This window comes from Athene noctua, chromosome 4 (assembly GCF_965140245.1).
Source record: "Athene noctua chromosome 4, bAthNoc1.hap1.1, whole genome shotgun sequence".
Taxonomy (NCBI): Eukaryota; Metazoa; Chordata; class Aves; order Strigiformes; family Strigidae; genus Athene; species Athene noctua.
This window is the reverse complement of record NC_134040.1, coordinates 33,076,671-33,100,446: the sequence shown is the minus strand read 5'-3', so window position 1 is coordinate 33,100,446 and position 23,776 is coordinate 33,076,671. Positions and strand designations below refer to the sequence as shown.

The 23,776-nt window shown below is 49.2% G+C and overlaps 1 protein-coding gene across 7 annotated transcripts; it reads left to right on the top strand.

Moving 5' to 3' along the window:
* Positions 1 to 23,697, top strand: TMEM150C (transmembrane protein 150C). 7 transcript variants are annotated; one of them, XM_074904899.1, is made up of 10 exons: positions 57 to 89; positions 1,434 to 1,674; positions 5,602 to 5,736; positions 12,211 to 12,295; positions 13,340 to 13,393; positions 13,513 to 13,545; positions 13,647 to 13,714; positions 16,673 to 16,800; positions 19,180 to 19,357; positions 21,548 to 22,944. In XM_074904899.1, the coding sequence occupies exons 3-10, from the start codon at positions 5,730 to 5,732 to the stop codon at positions 21,754 to 21,756; spliced, it is 762 nt and encodes a 253-aa protein (XP_074761000.1). In that variant the 5' UTR covers positions 57 to 89; positions 1,434 to 1,674; positions 5,602 to 5,729; the 3' UTR covers positions 21,757 to 22,944. The 7 variants fall into 7 exon arrangements, with proteins under 7 accessions (XP_074761003.1, XP_074761007.1, XP_074761000.1 ...); XM_074904901.1 differs by lacking the exon at positions 57 to 89 and adding an exon at positions 136 to 346 and having other exon boundaries at positions 1,545 to 1,674; XM_074904900.1 differs by lacking the exon at positions 57 to 89 and adding an exon at positions 136 to 346.
* The last annotated feature ends 79 nt before the right edge of the window (positions 23,698 to 23,776 follow it).

Genomic DNA, 23,776 nt, shown 5'->3' with positions numbered 1-23,776 from the left:
GCCGATGCCAGGGCACCTCCCCGGCTCCGGCCTGGCCCCTCGGCCCGGCCCGCCCGCCCGCCGCTCGCCGCCACCGGGGCCGCCCGCAGGTAGGAGCCGCCCCCGCCGGGAGCGCGAAACCCGCCGCCCCTCCTGTCGCGCTGTCGCCGCCCTGTCGCACCGCCCTGCGGCTCGTCATCCCCCCCCACCCCGCGCAGTCGCTTCCCTCCCCGGCCGCGGTCCGGGGGTCCGGTCCCCGTCGCGGCGTGCCGGGTGGGCTGCAGGCGGCGGGCGCTCCCCGCTTCCCGAGGGCACCCCCTTCTCCTCGGGAGGAGCTAAAAGCCCAGCGCTGGCTGATCCGCGGCAGGTAGGCGCAGCGCTCGGCCCAGGGCCTGACGGACCGTGGTCTGGGAGCGATGCCTGGGCGGTTTTCGGCTTCCCTCTCGCCCCTCCGTGGTACCCTGTGGGGGTTGTGATGGTGATAGAACTTGGCAGGGCCGTCTGCCAGATTGCTGCCGGGACCGCTTGACACAGGGGGCTGTGGAGAGGCTCGCTGGACCGGGGCTGTGGGGTGGGGCAGGCCCTGCCTGCCCCAGACCCTGTCAGGGTGCCTGGCGTGCGTGTCCTGTTACATTCCCGGGAGGGGAAGAGCTTTCCAGAAAGGCCACTCATTTGGCTCTGCTGTGGACCCTCAGGGAAGGAAGGGCAAGATCCTGCCTCTGAGCCATAGAAAGAGCCGAGCTGGGTGCTGATGTCCCAGGGTGTGACGGGGTCACTCGGGATCTCAGTCTTGGCTTTTCCTTACAGCAGCATGCTTGTCTAGACCTTTGATTCAGAGCTCTCAGGCTGCAAAGGTTGGAGAAATTCTGAGCTGATCTTCCCTTCTGCTTTTTTGTCTTCTCTTTTTAAACAAAGCTTCTCAGAAAAGTGACCTTAAGGACAATCTTTGGGTTGACCCAGCACTGAGGGATATGATGGAGTTGAGAACAACAGTGTTAGGTTAATGGTTGGACTGAATGATCTTCAAGGTCTTTTCTAACCAAGATGATTCTGCGATTCCGTGGTTCTGTGAATGTTCACGCAGTCCTTACGCCATAGCAATGTACACATGTATGCTTAATTATGAATAGCAACTCAGTATGGAGGAGGGAGGCATGTGAAAGGTATATCCCAGCACACTGACTGCCTGTTGTGTTTTGCTCAAATGGATAAAACTGCCTAAAAGAAGGGGACTTGATTCTTGCTGACTTTCTGTCTTTGGGTAACAGGGTAAAGAATGGGGACTCATATTTGCTTGACAAACATCTGGGTCCTGTTTTCACTGTTGTACTGTTAAAAGTCAAATTATTTTCTTGTGCTGCTCTTCAAGCCCAGCTGTCAGCATCTTCTGAGCCAGGGCGGTGGAAGTCAGTGCAGTTGTTTCATTTCCCTTTTTAAGATTCCTTGTGCTGCAGTGTTTGCTTTTCAGATGCAGAGCAGGGATCTGCGCTTATATGAACACCAACATTTTCGATTGTTTTTTCTTGGAAGAAATGTCATGTCCACGATTTCCTCTACTTCCCCAGCCATTTCTGGGCAGCCTGGGATCACAAGGTTGCGGTTTGGCCCAACAGAGACCCTTTAAGGTCCCAATCCTGCAATCCAAGCTGAAACAATGAGCTCTGCAGGATAAGTGGGAGCGAAGAGCAGAGAAAGGTATGTGGGAAATGGGAGAGATGATCTTAAGCAGTATATTGGGAGGAATAAACCATGAGGGGGGAAGGCTGGCAGCTGAGGAGGCTGCTGCTGTGGTAGAAGGCTTGGACCAGGACTCTGAATGCACACTCCTCTGTGCCACCGATTTCCCATGTGACCTCTCAGAGATCAGCTTACTGGCCCTGTTGTCTAAAATGGGAATAATGATATTTTTTGCTGTCTTGAGAAGACTTGCAAAGGTCTCTAGGTGCCTGGCTCCCCTCACCTTGGATCCCCACAGGTTGCAGAAGCAGTCACCTGAAAGTGGGATGAGAGGGGTGAAAGGGAAGCAAAGTGCACTGGAAACAGGTGAAGACAGAAGGGTGGAGTGAACAGTAGGAGGGCAGAAAGGAAAAGAAGTCTGGTGAAGCTTCAAAAGCTATGAAAGCAGCTGTTAAAACAGCGATACCTTGCATGGTGTTTAACGCTAATTTTTAATGCTGAGGTTGCCTCTGGATGGTTGTGCCTGCAAGGGAGAGGTGCTTACTAGAGCAGCAGTCTCTCTGTCAGGCTGCTGTTTGCTCAGTTGAGAAGTGTTTGCCTTTGGCAGGCGTGCAGACCTGGCTCTCTCAGGGAGGGCTGGTCCCGTGTGTGGGGCAGGAGGGAAGCCCTCTCTCCACCCTACCTGCTACACAGAAAAGCAGAGGCCTTCTCCCCAGCACCCAGGAGCTGGTGAGCTGTGGAACAGGGGGCATGTTCTGCAAGTCTGGTGGGAGGGGAGGTTGGGGTGCTGCCTGGTGCTGTTAGCAGAATGTGAGAAACAGCGGGAAGGGAGGAAAAGCCCAGGGGACTTGCAATGGGGGACAGATGCTCAGCATCCTCCTCTCAATTTTCTGAGCTGGGGCAGATCCAGGTAGTTGGGGAGTGAACTTCTGCCTTCCTGGTCTTATTTCCTGCTTCCCATGAGGAACTTCTGGGTGGCTACCTGAGCCAGAAGAGCCAGTGGCCTGTCAGCTTTGGCACCACAGGACTGCAGGAGTGGATTTTGCTTGGTCAAGCCAATGGAGGTGGCCACAGCTTTGTCAGGGAGAGCTTCTCCAGTGTGGTCTTGGCCCAGCTGAATGCTTCTGTGGTTTAATGTGGTCTCTTGCATGACAGAAAAGTCTGTCTTTGAAAATACTTCAAAAGGCAGCAAAAGTTTTAAGCCCTCCAGATGTGATGGAGAGACTGCTCACGGCAGGCTTGCAGGCTTGGCCCCTGTTTAACAGGAGAAGGCTGTTCCCTGGTCCCGTCTGTTGTGTTGGTTTGCATGAAGTGAAATGCTGTATGATACCTTCCTCCTGTGGCTCTCCTGAGCACCCTGCAAACAGCAATATATGGTTGCAGCAGCCTGGGGGACTGTTAAATAAACCAGTCAATTCCTGCAGAAGAAGGAATGCTGGCGAGGCAGTGATGAACACCACAGAAATGCCTATGTACCTTGCTTACCTTGTAATTGTCTCAGGGCAAATGATTTCCACAGGTCTAAACAAAGCTAAAAGTTTGACATGGTAGTTTGTACCCTTGACAATCTCCATACCAGAGACGGCAACCTTAGAGTAATGACAAAAGCCAAGTTGTGAGTACTGAATGTCCATTCCTTATAGCCTGTCATTTGGCCCAAAATCTCATTGCTGCTTCTCTGGGGCTTTGGTGGTTAATAAGAGGGGAAAAGGACCTCAGTTTGCCACGTGAGTAGTGGAGGAGGCATAAGGCTGAAGAGGTTGGTGAGGGAAAAATGTCCTGAGAAAGCTCAGTGTGTTATGCCACATCCCTAAAAGCTCACAGGCCTTGTGTGTTTTCCCCATGGCTGACAAGTGCAGACTGCTCAGTATTTATGCTTCTCCTGGTGGTGCCCACTGGTGTAACCAAAGGAAATGCTGCTTTGGGGGAAGCACACATCTCTTCAAAACTGTAGAGCTGCAAAGTACAGCGAAAAAAGGAGCTTGTGCTTCCAAACAGTGAATTAAAGAGGGGTAGAAGGGACGAGAGAGGTGAAAGACAATGTGGATGGGTGGGGAAACCCTGCTTACACTGCATGGGAAGCTCTGTAGCTTGAGTGTCTCTTTTGTGTTTGTTGGGGAAAAAAACTGGCAGAGGGAGGGAAACCTGGAACTGTTCTGGCCTTCCAGAGCAGGCACTCTCCCATCCATAACCAATAGGAGACAATATAACCAGGAATAACTGCTCTGCAAAGTCTGCTCCTTTGGGCTTAGTCTGTCTTTCCTTACCTTCAAAGCTATCTGTAAGTCAACATGACATATCAGCCTCTTTCTTTGCCAGGTTTCACCTCCTTGTTGCCTGTTCTTTGCCACTCCCAACACTTACATTGTTTTCCTGATAATGGGACAAACCTTTCGGGCAGGCTTCCTACCCCCTTCCATTGTAATGTTTTTCTTGGCTTTGCTGCTTACGCACATTGGAAATGCTTGAAGGCATTCATGGTTTTGGAACTGAGGAGCAAATAAAACACCTCTGCAGACCTCTATCTATTAATACACCGTCACTGTACCTTACAGAAGGCAAACCACCCGTTATGCTCGTTGCTGGTTCAGGCTGTGGTCATTAGTTTGGGGTAGTTAAGGTGGAGGATGATCACCGGACAGCCTGTCTGTGCACTGCCTCAGACCTTCTGGGCTTTGCCAGAACATCAGCCTGTGTTTGTGTATTGCTTGCAGAGCAAGGAGACGGTTTCCGAGACTCTTTCCTCACAACATAGCTGAAGCAGGGAGAGCTTTGCTGTCTTTTATTTTATGAGGAGAAAAACAGCCCTCCTAATTCTCCAGCAACTCTTCACTTTGGGGGTTGGCTGGGACTTGGGGGTAAGTGTCATTCTCATGAGCATTCCAGACCAAAGGGTTGGCTAATCGTGCAAGGGGAAAATATGCCCTTGTGGCAATGGTGTGGAACTCTGGGGCTGGGTCTGTGATGAGACTTTGCTAGAGACTTCCCTCGCGTCTCAGGAGAGGTCTGGCTGAAGTGGCCTCAGTCTTGAGCGCCTCTGCTCTTGGAGAGATGGTAACCTGTCTGTTCTGGGGTGTGGGCAGTCCAATGCTCTCGCTGTGGGCTCATTGCCACCTGGCTTGAGCAGCTCCTGAGGTTGAGAGGAGCTGGGAGGGCTAAATCTTGCAGTGGGTGCTCCCAAGCAGAATGGGGTCCTCAGGGCAAACAAACACTTAGCACCTGCAAAATGCTTACTGCAAGTGTCGCTCTTAGCCCTGGCTGTTCCCAGCTGGTTTCACTGCCCACTGACCCAGCTCTTTCTCTCTGAACTGGATGTGTACCTTCTGCCTGATGCTGCTCCTGCCTCTGCTTCCTTTGCCTACTGCCCTTCTTGGAATACGAGTGGGATCTCATGGAAGTCACTGCGGGCCAATGTAGGTGCGCAGGTCAGAGCACAGCTGGTGCAGGGTCTGGAGTACAGGTCTGATGGGGAGCAGCTCAGTGAACTGGGGGGTTTTAGTCTGGAGAAGAGGAGGCTGAGGGGAGACCTCATGGCCCTCTACAGCTCCCTGACAGGAGGGTGCAGAGAGGGGGGATGAGTCTCTTGAGCCAAGGAACCAGCGCCAGGCCCAGAGGGAATGGCCTCAAGCTGCACCAGGGCAAGGTCAGACTGTCTCTGAGGAAGTATTTCTTTGCAGAAAGGGGTTGTTGGGCGTTGGAATGGGCTGCCCAGGGCAGGGGGGGGGAGTCCCCATCCCTGGAGGGGTTGAAGACTCGGGGTGACCCAGCTCTGAGGGATCTGGTGGAGTTGGGAACGGTCAGGGTGAGGTTCATGGTTGGACTGGAGGATCTTCAAGGTCTTTTCCAACCGAGTTGATTCTGGGATTCTGTGCTGTCAAAGCCCGCAAAATACCTCTTTGGTCCTAATGTGTCAAATTACATTAGTTTTTCTTTTATACGATCCAGGAACCTGGTCTTGAAGCAGGACGTGCCTCGTTTGTACAACGCTAAATGTGGGAAAGGCAGACACAGTCCAGAAGAGTTGACAGTTGATGTCTCTTGCTGTAACACAGCAGCTCAGCACCGGTTCCTAAATGGCCTGTAAGTACTCGTGCAATTGAGGGTGAAGGCTGTGTGGCAGCAGGAAGCAGCATACCAAGGGCACCCTTTGAAGGACAGTAGGGTGCAGAGGGGTAATGCTGGCCTTGGGACCCAGTGGTGCTGCAGGAGTATCTCTGGGTAGGACATGCTGTCGGTTGCATGATCTTACCAAGGCACTCAGAAAAGGCTGAATATATATATATTTTTTTTCCCCATATATATATTCATATATATATATGTATTTTTGCAGAACTGATAACAAATTAACTTTACACAATCCCAGGAGACAGCTTCCTGGGGAAACTTGGAGGGATGGTGTAGGCAAGCAGATACTAATACTAATTTCTGTCCTCGTTTTTTGGTGACTAGAAGGTTTCATTTCTTTGGTGCGCTTCATCCATTTCTGCCAAGTTTGTGCTGGCCAGAGCATTTCATTAGCATGCTGAACGCATTTACAGGGTGAAAGGAGACAAGAAACATGTACAGATGTTTCTGTGGATGAAAGCATTGACTCTCAGTATCACTGTAGGATTACTGAAGCATTTCCCACTTCCCCCACATGCAACCTGGAGATGTATTTACCTTTTTCCATTCCTCTCTTATATACATAAATATAAATGGCATTTCTGCACACCCTTGAGATGGTAGGTGGGTACCTGGAGCAAGAAGAACATCATAGCCTGCTGAGGAAGGGGATGGCTTCTTTTCCTCTTACCCCACTATTGTGTTATGTATTTACATATCTCTGGCATGCCTTATCTCTCTCATTGTGCACTCAGGCTGGGAACCTTGAGATAAGCCTGAAAACACTCTGCTTTGTTATGTTGGCCTTTGTGACTTGCAGGTGGCAGGTTATGTAATGTGCTGGTTTGTATCTGCTCAGTTACAGTGATTAGGTATCAAGTGACTGTGGTTAGTTTTTCTTGTAAAAGTGACAGAGAGCTATAGTGGGTTTCCCTAAAAGACAAATTGTGGTTTGTTTCTCCTTTGGTGTTGCTGACTGGCAACAATTCTTCATGGATTGCCATATGTTTTGAACAGTGTCCTCCTCCTCCCAGTGCTTCTGGCTCAGTACCTATTATCTGACATGACTCGATGGCCTGGCACTGTGAAACGCAGGAGCATTGCTCTGGCTTATTATGCAGCTTGTGAATGGGCCCTTGAAATGCATCTGCATGCTCCAGTCTTAAAAAAGATGTACAACTCTGTTAACATGCTGAGATTTTCCTTCCTTGCATTCATGTTCTCTGGCAAAAGCAACTTCAGGAAGAGCCTGTAACTTTGCTTGGCAGATGAAATTAAGATGGCCACATTAAATGAACCTTGAGCAAGCAGCAGTATATATTACAGCAGTCTGCTTTAATTGAAGTGTGTACATTAGAGGAATGGGAGCTTAATTGGTTGAGAGGGTATAGTGGGGCAATGGTAATAAGAGCAGAGCAAACAGCTGACAGTCTGAGTAGATTAGACATAAAAATGGTAATAGAGATAAGGGAGTAAGCCTGCATTGGGAGAATTCTCGAGACACACCCTGTGGCAGCCCTACTGTGAAACCCTTTGCAGTTCTGCACCCTGAGCCATGGTAGCTGGAGGCAGGAGCACACCTTGACAGGGTTTTTGTGGTGCTGGTGTGAGACCGTGAGTCAAGAGGGACTGGAAAACCACAGCGTGTGCTTTTGGAAAGGTGGGCTGACTCCAGCTGGGGTCAGCTGCAAAGCTGAAAACATGTTACTAGCCTTGTGAATCCATTGCAGTGTGAGGGCTTTCTGTTGCTGAACTTTAAGGCTGCAAGCCTTAAAAACGGAAGGCAAACAGGTGTGTGCAATTATCAACTGCCTCGTGAATGCAGCATATTTATTTGGGAAAACAAGGGCCAGCGGAGATGGCTGGTGTTGCCAGATGGAGTTGACTGCTCAGATTTGGCATCACTGGTCACAGCAGTGATACAGAACAGAGCTGTGGAGAGGAAGGTTGGCTTTATGTCATCCCTGTGGAGCAATTAGCTGTCAAAGAAATCGTTTCTACATTTCCCACAGAGAATTTAAGTTATTGTTCCTATCACTCTTGGCATTTTATTTTGGATAAACTGCAGGGGAGGCTGTCCTTTGGGTTCCTCATTCTCTTGTTCTGGCTGCTGCTGAAGTCGTAGTGTGCACAGAACTTTCCCAGCTTGAAGGCACAAGCACTGGGGCTATCCCTGCAGAGGACAGGCTAAAGGCAGCTGCTGAGAGTGATATCTGCTGAACACTAGTGCAAAGCTAGTCAGGCTTGCACATGCTTGGGGTTTCTCCTCTGGAAGGAAGTGAGGTTACATGTAATTTTGTTCCTGGCACCCAAATAACACAGCAAGCAGTAAATGAGGAATGTGCAGGAGCTGAGTCCTGGTTTTAAACCATCCTCTGCACACATGGGGCTGTTGAAACATCTTCAAGCACGTGTGGGATGTGCCAATGGACAGCATTAAAAGGTGTTGCCAAATGGGGACATTGAGGAAAGGGACCCTTCTTTCCTGCTTTTGATATTTCGTGTGTCACAGGTGGCTCACTCTTCCTGTGTGGGCTGGCAGGGGCCACCAATGCTGCTGGTCCAGCCATTGCCCTCCTGCTCTCATTCCAAAGGTGTACTAGAGAGTGCTTGCTCCTGCTGTCCCACACCCGTGCCTCAGTGTGGAGCCTGTCAGAGGAAGATGCACAGTGGCAACATCCTTTCCTGGTCAATTCTTGCTGCCTGCCCTGAGAGGCAAGCTGACACAGAGCTTGGCACCCTGTGTGGCCGGGCAGTTTGATGTGGGGTGCTTACAGAATCCCAGAATCATCTCGGTTGGAAAAGACCTTGAAGATCCTCCAGTCCAACCATGAACCTCACACTGACCATTCCCAACTCCACCGGATCCCTCAGCGCTGGGTCAACCCGACTTTTCAACCCCTCCAGGGATGGGGACTGCCCCCCTGCCCTGGGCAGCCCATTCCAACGCCCAACAACCCCTTCTGCAAAGAAATACTTCCTCAGAGCCAGTCTGACCCTGCCCTGGTGCAGCTGGAGGCCATTCCCTCTTGTCCTGGCTCTGGGTCCTTGGCTCAAGAGACTCATCCCCCCTCTCTGCACCCTCCTGTCAGGGAGCTGTAGAGGGCCATGAGGTCTCCCCTCAGCCTCCTCTTCTCCAGACTAAATCCCCCCCAGTTCCCTCAGCCGCTCCTTGCAGAACTTGTTCTCTAGACTCTTCACCAGCTTCACTGCCCTTCTCTTTACATGCTACAGCATCTCAGCGTCTTTTCTGTAGTGAGGGGCGCAAAACTAAACCCAGTATTCGAGGTGCGGCCTCACTAGTGCCGAGTACAGGGGTAAGATCCCTTCCCTGTCCCTGCTGGCCACGCTATTGCTGATACAAGCCAGAATACCATTGGCCTTTTTGGCCACCTGGGCACACTGCTGGCTCCTGTTCAGCTGGCTGGCAACCAACCCCCCCAGGTCCCTCTCTGACTGGCAGCTTTACTTTCCAAAATGTCCAGTCCTGGCTGTACTGAGCTCTGGTGAAGACCTGACCCCATGCAGGTTGTTGTACTCTGTGGGAGCATTGTCCTTCCTCCTCACTGCGAACCCAGCCAGCCGCGATGAGAGGTGTGTGGGAGGTATGTTCTCTAGGTGTTTCTTTTTAGCCGGCTGAAGTGAACAAGTTCCTCTAACAATGGGCCTATCTTCCCATTGGGACACTGTACTCTGTGCTAGTTGTTCATTTAATATGCAGTGATTTTGGATGTCATTTTCTGTTAGTGGTAGATAGAAGGGGCCTCTGTTTGGCACAGTAAATATTAAACAGGGCTGTTTTCAAGGGAATGAATCTGTAGCCATGTCACGCTGACTTTGATGAGGCTGGGCACCGGTCCTGTCCCAGCTCTGTTGCAGAGCTCAGCACAGAGTAATGGTTATCGTGACAGCTTTTTCATATTTCCCCACCTCATCTGGGCCGGGAGTCCCCACTCCTGTGTGCTGCCTCACTGCTCTGCCTGGGGGAGAAGCCCAGTGCCACCTCCCTCCCTGCATGACAGACAATGCTAACACAGCTTGCGAAGGCTGCTCTTTCTTGGCTGGGAGACATGCTGGAAGGTGGAGAAGCTGTGGCAACCCCATTAATGAAGACAAGTGTTATGGCTTGTATTGCTTTTATTGTGTAAATGAATACTTCATACCTTTCCAAAGGGGAAGAGTAAATAATAAGATCTGCCAATCTGAAGGAATTGTGTTACCTTGGCTTAGTCCAGCCACCACCAGAGAAAAGAGGAGAGTCGAGCACTGTGCAACTACCTTGCAGAGGCCAGGAGGTGACATTACCTGCCTGCTTCCCTTCAGCCAGGACAGGAGCAGGTACCTCAGCTACAGCAGTGGTTACTTGAGCACTGCGCTGCCAGGGCCTGGCAGGGACAGGCAGCTGCCACGTGGAAGCAGTCCCTGACATTGTCAGTATGGGTCTGCCAGCCCCGGAGCCACGGCCAGCACTGGCTAAGGGATGCTGCTGCTGTGTGTTGGTGAGCTGCAGGAGGAAAAGGCAAGGGCAGGGCTTCACAGAACAGTTGCAACCACTACAGCAGGGGCTGTGCGGCGAGCAGAGCCGTCAAGCTTGGCGTCTCCTGTGTAGGAGGAATATAGATGAGATGGGTGGGGAAATCTAGTCCACCCTCATTGATGATTTCTTCTGAAATACACCATGCTAAAGATCTGTATATGTGCTGGAGCTGACTGACTTTTAAATTGACATACTTAATACTTACATTGCTTCATGCTCTCTGTCTGTAGTTCCTCTGCTCCCAGGTCAGGAAAGAGACCTTATCTGATTGCTTTTCTGTCTTTTAAGGTTTGCAGTTCAGCCTCACTCAAGGCTGTCTGTGCAGACAGCACCAAAGCAGAGCCTCGTGGTTTTGTGCAAGTGTGGCGTGGCTTGGGGTACCACAAGGGTGTTGTTTTGTACCCCTGCCAGGCGACGTGAAGAGAGGACAGGACAGCTGACCTGCAGAGGCACACGTGAGGCTGCCATGCCTTCTTGCAGGGTCTGGGGAGCCTCACTTCAATTCCTTCAGCCTCTGCCACAGGGTGGGAGTCAGTGGCTGGGGCCTCAAGCAGTGTCTGGCCAGTGTTGCCTTTGCACCTCTCTTGTGGGAGGGGTGAGCGGGGGGCTGGCTGTGACACAGTGAGGGTGCTTACTCTGCTCTGTGGATCCTTACAGAGAAGGGAGAGCAGCCCGGAGAGACCATGGCTCCTGTGCTGCAGATGTAATAGGAAGGTCAGGGGAGCTGAGAGGAGGAGGATGACAACGTGGGTGCTTTCTTCTCTGGAGCAAAGAGAAGAGTCATTGCTTTAAGGATATAGATGAGGCGGCTGAGCTGCAAATGCAAGCAGGCTCTAATGAAAGGCTATCACATCCAAGCTGCCCTGTCCCATGACCCCAGGAAATGCCTGCCCTGCGGCAGGCTGGAGGAGGAGGAGGCAGAGAGCAGGGGTGCAGGTGCCACTGCCCTGGTGAAAGTAAGGCAGGTGCTGGAGCTATGAGCCTTGTGTTGTTTGCGTTCTGTGTCTCAGCTGTGCTGGTGCCTGGAGACACATTTCTGGAGGAGGACAGAGCATGAGGAAATGATCTGTTGTCAGCGGATTCATGGGGAGACATAGGACTCTGTCTCCAGAGCACAGCAACACGGCAGCATTTCTGAACTGCATGTGTTACAGGAAAAGCCCCAACATCTCAGATGCTCATCCAGCATCATCTTGCCTGGAGGACAAATGCTTCCTTAGGAGGTGGTGCACACAGCAGCCTTACACTCCGTGCAGGATTTCACAGTGCCTATTTGTCAAGAGCTGATCCCGTTTGTAACGCCTCATCCTGACAGTGCTCTGGGTGTGGGCACTTGAGCTTGGCTGTGCTCTGGGTGCGGCCGAATGCTATTTTTAGCTGATTGCTGCGGCCAGGATGGGAGCTGGATGTGTGCTTTGTGGAGATGAGGAGACAGCCTGTGCATCCTTCTCCCTTCATGCTGCAGGCTTTGCTGAGGCAGCATGTGTGGAATTGGTAATGATCCTGGGAAGGAGGCTGCCTTGCTTTGTGCCTATGGGCAGGAGCAGGGAATTAGGGCTGCGGGTCTTGCGGTGTCACCTTGTGCAAAACGTTTGAGAAAAATACTTTGAAAACTGCTCAAATTCTGTAGGTATGTCTGAAGAGTCTCCCCCTCTACAACTCCAGGCTCTTTGTGCCTTGTTTCTTATTGACATTGCGGATGATGCTGCCTGTGTGCAGCAGCTTAACCCCTTATGCCGGTGATGACAGTGTGAGAGGTTTGCAGTGCCGGCTGCCCAGCCATTGGGAGCCTGATCCTGGGATGCTTCAGCACCTCTGTGTGGATGCTCTTCCTGCTTTCAAAAGAGGGGGGCTGAGGCAGGTGGGTACCTCTGCCCTCTTTCTTTTGTTTTTACGTTGTTCTTTGTTTCTAGCAGGTATGGATGGGAAGAAATGCAGCGTGTGGATGTTTTTACCTCTTGTGTTTACCCTGTTTACATCAGCTGGATTATGGATAGTGTAAGTTATCTCTTGCTGGTTACTTGGGAGAGCAGGTTAGGCTGGGGAAGTTGGAAGTACTGCAGTGGTGTGGGCTGCATCTTAGTCCAGAGAGTCTTTTGGAGATGTTCTGTCCTTGAGTTACTGTGGGGCTGGGAAGGCACACAGTAGGGGCAGGGGCCAGTCTGTGCCGCTTCATGACTTGGAGGATCACATTTTTATCCCTGAGTTTATGTGCTCCCCAGATCAAGTTTCTGACCTTGCCTTCTTCCTGGCACGTGTTACTGGGAGCTGCCTGAAAAGAGACAGACAAAAATGCAAAAATTCCCTTTCATTACGTTTTCTTGAATGACTCAGCAGAGCTCTTGGAGAAGCACTTAGGCCCTGTTTTGGGGTGCAAACTCAAAATCTGCAGCATCCAGCACCACACTGACAACCTGCCAGTGGTTTAATGCTGACACCTCACTTGCTCACTAACTTCTTACCAAAATGTACATGGGACATGTGTTTCACTGAGCTGGGCTTTCTCCAAGCATGCAGGCAGATGACTGCAGCGTGAATGTTTGAGCCATAAATGTGCGATCAGCAGCTATGCTCAGCCTGAGAAGCAGTTATATGTAGGATATGGCTTTGACCATGGTCTGTGGATGTTGTTTCTCAGCAGCACAGGCAGCTTAAGCCTTTTGTCTGACCCCTGTTGCTTCTTCTAGTCCTATCCACTCTGTTTGTATTAAAACAGCTTTTGCAAAGGTGGGACCATGGTAAACCAGATGAATCAAGTTATTCAGATTAAAAATTAAAACATTCCCCCAGTTGGTTATTTTTAAGGCAGCTCAGTTCACTGACCCTGTCTGTCTACCTGACCATGCCACACAAAGGAAGGCACATAGTTAGGCCAGGAAGTGAGCAAAACTGCCTGCTTGAGCAGAGAGAAATACAGGCTGCCTCCAGCAGATTCTGCCAGCGAGCTTGAGATACTTAATGCATTGTTTGAGTGATACTTGGAATTGAAACCAGGATGAGGTTTTACACTGTTTTCATGTTTGTTTGTTTTTTTTTTGACAGGTACTTTATAGCAGTGGAAGATAACAAAATTCTCCCACTAAATGTACCAGATAGGTAAGAGCTGGTTGCAGGCTTTACGTTCAATCACTTGTTTCTTTAAAATGATAAAACAGGGAAAGCTAAATGGGAAAGAAACTCTTGAATCTTTATTCCTATGCATTTATGTCTCTTAGGACACCTGGTTCCAAAAGACCACCTTATATAAGGTAAGTGGATGATTTTCTTCCAACTACTGTTCTGATTAATGGTTGTTATTTATGTGTCTTTGCCATCCAGAGTTACAATGATACACTTTATATTTTCCAAGTATTGCAGGTGATGCACCTCCTGCAAGCTGCGTGTTTAGCCAAGTTATGAACATGGCGGCATTTCTAGGTAGGAAACGTGAGGGGCATGTTTCTTTCTCTCTCATAATTTGTTTTAAGAATTCAATGAAGCGTAAGTAATATCCCATACGTGTTGTTCTTGAATCTGATGGTGTGAAATAATTTAAACTGTGATTGCTGTTGATTAAGACAGTATTATTTTGTCTTCATTTGTAGAAAGATGGAATGAAGCTGGATGTGTTTGAACTTTATTGGTTTCTGATTTATTCTCATGTTTTAAATTGTCTCATCTTAGCCTTGAATCTGTGGGACTGTTTTTCATTGTATGGTGGGATATATGCTGTAAATGTGAGATAATTGCATGGGAATATTGGCAAATGCAGCAACTGATTATGCAAAATACCATCTGTGCTGAAGTCCCCCTACCCCACCCCTTCCTAAACTCCATTACTAAACCTGTGGAAGTTTACTCGCATTTTGTCCACCTGTGGGCTGAGTGGATTCACGGTGTGCTGGATGAAGAACTGGATGAAGAAGGGCAGGGTTTAGAGGGTTGCAGTGAATGGGGCTACATCTGGCTTGTGAGCAGCCACCAGCAGTGTTCCTCAGGGTTCAGTTCTAGGGCCAGTTCTGTTCAATATGTTATCAACAGTCTGGATGCAGGAGTTGAATGCACCATTAGCAAGTTGGTTGATCATACCGAACTGGGAGGTGCTGTTGACTCTTTTGAGGGATGAGAGGCCTTGCAGCGGGACCTAGATTCATTTGGAGCATTGGGCAGTCATGAACTTTAACAAGTGCAAGTGCTGGATTCTGCACCTGGGATGGGGTAACGCTGGGCACAAGTATACATTGGGGGAGGAGTGGCTGGAGAGCAGCCCCGCAGAAAGGGCTTTGGGGGTGCTGGTGGGCAGCAGCTCAGTAGCAGTCGGCAGTGTGCCCCAGTAGCCAGGAGACAAACCACCTCTGGGGGAGCATCCAACACGGCAGAACCAGCCGGGCAAAAGAGGCGTTCAGTGCTGGTGTGGCCTCACCCTGGATACTGTGTGCAGTTCTGGGCCCCATAATTTAAGAGGGATGTGAAGGTCCTTGAATGTCCAGAGGAGGACAACAAAGCTGGTGAAAGGGCTGGAAGGCGTGTCCTGTGGGGAGTGGCTGAGGACTTTTGGTTTGTGTAGTTCAGAAAAAAGGAGGCTGAGGGGTGATCTCACTGCTCTCTACAGCTTCCTGAGGAGGGGAGGTGGAGAGGGAGGTGCTGAGCTCTTCTCCCTGGTATCCATGGATAGGACATGTGGGAATGGTTCAGAGGTGCTCCAGGGGAGGTTTAGACTGGACACTAGGAAGTATTTCTTTACCAAGAGGGTGCTCAAACACTGGGACAGGCTTCCGAGAGAGGTGGTAGATGCCCCAAGCCTGTCAGTGTTCAAGAGGCATTTGGACAATGCCCTTAATAATATGCTTTAACTTTTGGTCAGCCCTGAAGTGGTCAGGCAGTTGGACTAGATGATTGTTGTAGGTCCCTTTCAAATGAAATGATCCTACCCTATCCTATCCTATCCTATCCTATCCTATCCTATCCTATCCTATCCTGCTTTGTGTATAAAGCCAAGCTTTCCTCTGCTGTATTGGGTGTTTCTGAGAACTGCTTTTAGCTCATACATCTGTCCACCTTAGTTGTGCCAAAAGTTTTGCTATAGTGGAAGAAAGCTACAGCAACCTGCTAGAAACACAGGCATTACCGAATGCTGAAAATTATGTTGTTTTGCATGTAATGCTGGAAGGTGACCTTTTAATTCCCTTTTGTCATTCCCATCAGTGTTTTAGGAAAAGATCACATAATTCCAGGATCTTGTCCTGTAGAAATAGAATTGAAAAAGTTCCTGCACATGACCTCAAGTAGTCACAGGGTGGCGTCCAAAACAATTACCTGGGGATGGAAACCAGAAATTCTCTTTTTTGGGGGAACAAATTTCTCTTTTCTTCAAGGATTTGGAGTGGATTGATTCACTGAAGCAAATTGTGAGAGAGTAAATTCAAACATATTTTGCAGTTTAGATAAAAGTAGATATTTTTCACTTACAGTGCCCTTATTTTTCTAAATGATGCTTTTGGTATTATACCAGGGATTTTGTGGAAAATATAGATCTCATTTGCTAATGCAGTTCATACACCTGCATGCTATCAGTTTGGACATAAGCGTAAGGTGTTCAGCAGCAACCAGCAAATATCCCTGTTCCACTAAATTGCTTTTTAGTGGTCTGTTCTGAATCCCACCTTGAAGGCCAATTGATTGCCTGGCTTTCCGTGTTGTTCCATGCATCATTCCCTAGGGAGAGCAAGAATATACAATGTGAATATCTCCTGTGGTTATGTTGTACGATATGATATATATATCATGTATCATATAGCATAGCGCTTGGGATCATTGTAAGCTTGGAAGGAGTGCTCTTCCAGTCTTTGTGGAAAATAGTGCAATATTTTGGCTTATGTTTGTGGCATCAGCAACTTGTTACAGAGGAAGAGAAGAGGCAGTGAGCAGTATGGTAAAAGCTGCAAAAATATTTTTGTGCTGTTCATACATTTTCTAACACAGGTTGGGTTTGACATACCTCCTCCAAGAGAGCTCAGTGCTCCTGAGTGGAGTGAAACTTGCTACAAGCCCAGCTGCCACAATGTGAATGCATGGTGTGTATGTGATAGGCTGTGTGCTGGGTGCTTCATGGACAAAGTGCTCTTCTTTCCCACTGGAAATCTGCAAGTCAGCTCCTAGACAAGGCATCATGAGAAGAGGGAGTGTGGGAGCTCCGTGTAACTGGATTACAAGAAAAACGCTTCCTGTGCTTAGTCTAGTTGATGACTGAGTGGGAGGGGGCCATGCAGAAGTTCTAAGCTAGCCAGCCTGCAGTGAGCTCTCCCCTCTGGGTGGAAAGGGGGTGAGGGCCAGGCCAGGTGATTGCTGCAGCATGTTCTACCTAATGATGCACCTTGCATTCTGTTTCCTTCTCAGCACTTGTTGTGGCTGTCCTGCGCTTCATTCAGCTGAAGCCCAAGGTGCTAAACCCTTGGCTGAATGTCAGCGGCCTGGTGGCGTTATGCTTGGCCTCTTTTGGGATGACCCTGCTTGGCAACTTTCAGGTACTGGACTCCAGGCTTGGAGCACTGTGTCTCTGCTGTCAGGTTCCTGCTTTTCTAGCGGATCTGCTTAGGTCTTTGAACGACCTGTGATGTGAGCTCAGGAGATAATGCATCTGGCTGTGACCCTGCTCTGCCACCTCTATCTGCTGCTGACATGGTTCTGGTGACAGGCTGAGGTGAAGGGCCTCAATCATTTTTCACATGTTCCTAGCAGGATTTGCACCTGCGTGCTTAAACTTGACCTGCCAAGAGACAGAGCCGAGAACCTATTGATTCTCTTGAGCCCCAGGGGTTGGCACAGATGGTCCTGGGTAAAAGGATTGAGCTGGAAGTTCATGTACATGTCTGTGCGAACAGATGTAGCAGACAATTCAGTGTCCTTCATTTAAAACACACATTGTTCAGATCTACCTCCTGCTTGTCCTCAGAATAGGCACAAGAGGGACGCGGCAGAGGAGTGCCACGACTTCTCCTGATGTGACGGGTGCCTGGATGAGGTGCCTCCAATTCTCCATCTGTTCTGCAACATTATACAAACAAACAACAAACTTCTGTCCTTGTCACAAAATTCCTCTGCAGGGTTGAGTGTCCACTCTGATCATGAGTGTGTCTGTTAGGTCTGCAGTGAAAATTAAGGCATTAAAGTCAGTGGTACTTGGGTTTTCCCGTCCCTTTGCAGTTTCTGATGCTCTGTCTCTCACTGGGGTGCAAGTAATGACCCCCTATAATGTCAGGAACTGAGAAGGGTCACTGTAGGCTGGCTTCTTTATTGGCTTTGTAGGCAAGAAGCTGCTTTTCCAATATAGAAAAGGTGCTTATTTTGCTTATTTTGTAAAGGGTGAGTGCCTGTTTGGGTTGTGGAGCAATTGCAGGAACTTTGCGTCCTTTACAGTTGGGGGTTTGGTTTTGGTTTTTTTTTGTTTTGTTTTGTTTTTTTTTTTTTTGAATGAGGTATGAGGTAATTTGACTGGTTTTGACCTGGTCTTCCTAACTCCACCGCACAAGCAAAAAACATTTTTTTTGAGTCTTGTTTTTCATGAGAGCTTCCCAGCTAGGAACTATGAGGCTTTTGTAACAGCCTTGTCTAGGTGTGAGAAGAGTATTTCTAGTACAGGGCAGGCACTAGGAAGCAGTTTCAACCTCTCCTTCCTTTGCTCCTCAGAGCAAATGCTTGTTATTTAAAAGTCGATACTTTGATTCATGCCTAGTTATAAATTCTGAGCCAATTATCCACTCCTTGTTAGTTACCTATATCCTTGCTTAGATATTTTGCCAAACCATGAAAGCATGGGGTAATGAGACCATGCTTTTCCCTGCCTGCCTGCTAAACTGATGTGGCATTAAATCATATTTCTGGAAAATTACAGATTAGCTGTATTAGAGGGACATTATGGCTGTGAGTCCCTTGCAGTGCAAGCTACCTTGAGAAAGGCAGCTCAATCCCATTTTTGCCTGTACTGATTTGAACCTACCCTTGAAAAAAAACCTCAAGGTAGTGAGTGGAGAGATCAGTGGAGACACAGTAACTAGACTGTTACCTTGTAGATAGCATCTTGTTAGATGGGAATTTGTTAAATCACTGAACAGAAATCATGGCTGCAGGGAGGAGTTACAGACTGCTGGTTTCTTTTCTAGAAAAGCCTCAGAGGCAGAGGAAAAGGGAAATTATTTGACTTGTCCATGCTGGGCTTTCTGGATGGATTTACAGCCTCAAGGTCTCGTTGCAGATTCTTGCTCATTGAACCTGGCTGCCCTTTTGCCTTGCAATATTGCACAGTCCCTGAGCCCCATGAGACAGGGGAGCCCAGGGAGCAGAGAAGCACTTGCACTCCAGAGAGGGGTCTGTATTACATCAGACCTCGAGGGTGGGCAGAAGAGGGAACAGGCAGTCAAGGTTTTGGTGGCAGGAACTTGCCAAACCAGGAGCGTGTGTCTGTGTTTTGGCTAGTGCTAGCTCAGCGGAGGTGTCAGGGCTCTGGCAGCACTGCTCCATGAAGCTGGCACTGAAGCTTGCTTCCATTGCAGGGAGCTGTACAACACCCCAGCGGGTTGTCCTTGCCTGCCCTGGCCATCACATCGAGCCAGGGAAGGATTTATTTCTGAGCTCTGCATTGGTGTGTCTTGTGAGGGAGGACAGTCCCCAAGCCACCTGCATTTTGCACTGTGCTTGGGCTTTGGGCACAAGATCTGCCTGTCTGTGACTGCTGTCACTCGCCTTGGTTATGTTACATCTTACACCTCTGCCAGAAGAAATGATACAGCATTTCTGTCTCATACCCCAATGATTCCCACTCTCTTCTATCCCACCCCAGCAGCAATCCAAGGTATTGCAGATAATTCCTGTTACATACAAACAATCACTGTTTTGTTTGTTCCTAGCTTTCCAATGATGAAGAGATCCACAATGTGGGCACATCACTGACCTTTGGGTTTGGGACCTTGGCATGCTGGATCCAGTCTGCCCTCACTCTCAAGATCAACCTGAAGAATGAGGGAAGGAAAGTTGGCATTCCACGAGTCACCCTGTCAGCCAGCATCACCCTCTGCGTGGTGCTCTGTATCCTTTTGTCCTGCTCCCTGGGAAGCCAGGTATCATCCATGTCTGGCACTCCCTGCAGCAGGGAATGTTGGCTCTTTTCACATCTGTCCTAGGATGTCAAAGCATTTAGGAATGCAACTCAACTTGTCTTCATGGCATGATCTTATGATTGGCTCATTTTATGTTCTGCCAGGATGCACTGCTTCACAGATGGGTTCACGTACTTCAGAAATGTTTCTAAAACTTCTCAGTGATATTCAAAGTGGTTGCAATATTGAATAGTATCTGTGTGGTTTAATGACATCTCTGGTTACCTACACAGTAGCATTTAAGATTATGCAAAATATTGAGATAAAAATTCTCAGGAGAACAAAAAAACAAAGGAAGAAATCAGGTTTCTAAAGTTGAGGAGATTTCAATGTGTTTGTTGAAATGCTCCAGGGTGCTACATCCAGCTCCGCCTTTTAAGATAGTTGTTACAGTCAAGAGCTGATGGGTCATCTGAACTTCGAGTAAGACTAGGTACTTTACAAATGGGATTTGGGCTGTGGTCACTCAGACTGGATGTCCATGGGGCTTTCTCCACCTTGTGCCTGTCAGCCCCACCCCAGCCTTTCTGTTCACACCAGCGCTTATGTTAGGGTGGATCCATTCACTGCATGGTTGCATCAACATTAGTGCTGGGATAAGCAAGAGAGCAGGAATAATTGGTGAGGAGTAAACTAATTCCCCTCTTCAGGGAACAGCCTGTTCTTAAAACAATTCTTTAGTCACTTGGCTGGTTTTGAACATTTCAGCCAGTGTCCAGAGAAATAACAGATCGGAGATGTATTGTCAGTCCCCTCTTAAGCTTCCCTGGAAAAATTTGTAGCTGAGCACCACACTTTGGTGTACACAATCCAGGAGTTTGCCCAGTTCTTGTGCTCCCCTCCTTGCTTTGCCCCCAGCCTGTAGCTCCTGCAGGGTGTGTCTGGGGCAGGGCTGCATGTGAGGAGCTGGGCGCACTGGGCTTCTGCTGTGCTGCCACCTTTGGAGGTTTCTGCCAGTCCAGAAGGAGGAGCAGCCGGGTAAGCCAGGGTGTAGCTGCTTTTGTACTGACACGCTAGGTGCTCCCAGCCCAGCCTGCCCCAGCCGGCTGCTTGGCGCTGAAGGCCTTGGGCCCTCTGTGAAGGGGGCAGGCTGAGGCAGAAGTCCCATTCCCTTCCACCGCCCCCCTCCCCAGCTTTGCAAAGGTTTGGGGCTGGCACCCCATCCCATACAGCATATGCATAACCCTTGCACTACAGGGAAAGTAGAAGATCCTTAAAGCCAGACATAGAATGCTGTCTGCTGAGTGAAGCTGTGGTTGCTTTCACTAAGCCCAAAATTAAATGTCTCTGATTACCTGCTTTGTGTAGTTAAAGCATGGGAGAGGCTGCTTGTTTGTTTGTTTTACCTGTGAAGATCTGTGATCCTGCATTCATGGAGTGAGGAAGACATCCTGAAAGACAGGAGAGCCAGTAGGTTTAGAGGTGTACACTGGGCTAGGGCAGGTCCCCGGCTTAGGAAGGTGCTCTCTGCTTTAGGGGAGTGAAGAACAGCTTTTATGGAGTACCCCAGCACAACCTGAGGCACAGCAGTGAGACCTCGATGCCAGCCAATATGCAGTCCAAGCATGTGGGTACATGAGCCTGGAGGACAGTTTCCTGGCTCTGACAATGTTCTTTTTCCTTTCAGTATAACATGCTGTACTGCATAGTCTGATGTTTCCAGATTTCACAGAAAGCCATGATTTTGCAGGTGATCTAAAGAGAATGAAAGATTGCACAGTGTAGGTTGAAAGGTGTCCCCATTGCCTGTGGTGCAGAGATCTGATCCAGTTCCTGCTGGGAGGCTCCTGGCAGGTGGGGGCCCACAGCCAGATCCCCAGCTTGCAGGCTCTGTCACTGTCTTGTCGGATGTTCAAGCAAGTTGCGGACTTCTCTGCACCTAAATCTTTCCCTCCGTACGTGTTTATCAGCCTGAACTGGGGTCAGGAAGCCCTGGTCTGTACAGGATACCTGACATCGCTGGCACTGGCATCATGTTCACGCTATCCTGATGATGGCTGGCTGGGTTGACTGTCATCTGGGTGACTTTGATAAGATTTTATTGTCTTCCCTGTTGGCTTTCTCTCATCCTGGTTGGTGTCTCTGCTCCCACTAGTTCTCCTTGACTTTCCTCTTCTAGATTTCATCCTCATGGCACAGGGCATTCACATGCATGCTTCCAGAATCCAGTGGGGCCTGGTCATGTGCTTCCTGTGCTACTTTGGCACCTTTGCAGTGGAGTTCAGGCACTACAGATTTGAGATCGTTTGTTCCGAGTACCAAGAAAACTTTCTGAGCTTTTCCGAAAGCTTATCGGAAGCTTCTGAGTACCAGACAGATCAGGTGTAGCTTGTCCTCTGGCAGGGGCAGGGGGGAGGGACAGGGAGGAAGGGGGCAGATGTGGTCTCATGGGTTAAACATGACCTCATTTACACTTTTTTGATGAGTTTGTTTTCATGTGCAATCATCACCGTATTGCCAAAGGCTCTGAAGGTGGCTGTCTCATTAAGAGCCAAACAAAAATAGTTGTCTGCTGGAAGAGGAGTGGATTGTTCTCAGCAGCAGCATGAGAGCACAAACTGTTTAACTTGTGCTACCAGTGACTCTTTCTGAGTGGCTCTGTCACACTCCCGTTGTTCAAAACATTCAACAGCCAGTCCTCACCATGCCCCTTCGACACAGGCACGCCTCAGCCTGTTCTGCAGAGGAGGACATGAAGAAATTGGAACTCTTCGGGCACCAAGAGTCTTCAGGAGGTTCCCATGTCACCAGACTGCATCTTTTGTGTGCTACTTGTGTTGTTTTCTTTGCTGCCAACTGATGGAACTTGGTAGGATGAGAAAGAGCATCTCTTTCTTCTGGACTTGGAATCGAGCCATGGAAGGCTCCAACTGACTGGGTTTTATGGCAAGCAGGCAGGCATTTCTTCCAGCCTGGAAAGCAGCTGATGGTAAAGCTGGGTTTGAGAGGAAATGCTGTGATCAGGAAGCAAGACTTTGCTGATGTTGCCTTGTGTCTGGGCAGCCTGTCCCCAGGTCAGAGGAGATGGCACGGTGGGGTGCTGTGCTCAGCTTTGTGTTTCAGACTCAGTGGTAGGGACTGGTGGAAGAGAGGTGCTGCATGAGGTTGGGAATGCCTGTGTGCTCTGAAGATGACCCAGGAAATGCTGCTCTTCGCATGTGTGTAGTGCTTCCACCACATATTGTGTGTAGTATTTCAAAAGCTTTTTTTGTTCACTGAGGGGGAAGATTGTGTTAGAGACATTGGGCTTGCCTGCAATGAGAACAGAACTGTTGCAGGTGGTTCTGGGCATAGGGTTTGGTTTTGTTCCTTTTGCACTTAGAAGTTAAACTTTTGACATGCTGACACTAGGCCTGAGCTCCAGATCCCTCAGTGTGGCTTGTCCTGAGCGGAGTTTGTTACAGGTTTAAGTAGCCTTCCAAGGTGTGGGGAGGTAGTTCAGCCCCAGAGGCTAGGTGATGTGGCCTGAGGGCTGGAGGTACAGGAAGGGAACAGCAAAACCAGAAGGGCTTGTCCTGCCTGATGAGAGGTTTTCAAACAGGTCTGTTTTGAAAGAAAAATCAGGAGCTGACACCCCCTGTTTGAAAACCTGATTTTGGGAAGGCTGATGTATTGGCTGGGCAGGGGAGCAATGGGAGTTGCATCTCATGAACTTGGCTCCTATTCTCCTCCATGGGTCAGGCTCAGCTTAGATTTGCATCTTGTCTGAGCTGCAGGAAAATAAACAGGAATGAAAATGGTGGCAAAAGGCATGGTGAAGGGGAACTTGTACTGCACTGTGGCATTTCTGACAGAGGGAAAAGGCATGAGGGTATGGTATTCAGTCTTCTGTAAAGGTCAGAGGCCTCTCCTGAAAGGAGAAAAAGTTGAGAAAAACTCCTGTCAAAACTAGTGTAAGTAGAAAGCTTTCAGTCAGCTCTTTATCTTCTCTGGGCCAGTATTTGTTCTCAGGCAGCTGCTACAAACCCAGAGCATCTCCAGCCAACGGAGGGTTGTTGTTGAACTGCTGAACGCCTCCTTCTTTGTAGCTGTGTCATTAGTGGGAAGCTTTCCCAGAGGGATGTGCTGCGGGTGGCCCAAAGGCACAGCAGCGTAAGGCTCAGGGCTCCCCAGCTGCCCCTCTGGAGAGCTCCTGTGTGAGGGCAGGAGGGGACAGATGGGAGAAGATGCAGGTGGGAATCCTCTTACAGGGGCATGCATGCTCAGTGCATATGGAGCACAAAATAGCAACTTGTTTTAAGGGTGTTTTACTGTAAATAGTCCACTGTGACTTTTTAAAAATCAGTTAATACTTTCAGTTTATCATTTTATAGTTTGTAATTTTACGAAAGGGAAAAAAAAAGACGTT

Excerpts from the sequence above, each read along its gene's own strand:
- TMEM150C (XM_074904902.1), top strand. Across the intron at positions 13,394-13,512 it reads CCACTAAATGTACCAGATAG|GACACCTGGTTCCAAAAGAC; the intron begins GTAAGAGCTGGT and ends TATGTCTCTTAG. Across the intron at positions 13,715-16,672 it reads GAACATGGCGGCATTTCTAG|CACTTGTTGTGGCTGTCCTG; the intron begins GTAGGAAACGTG and ends TTTCCTTCTCAG.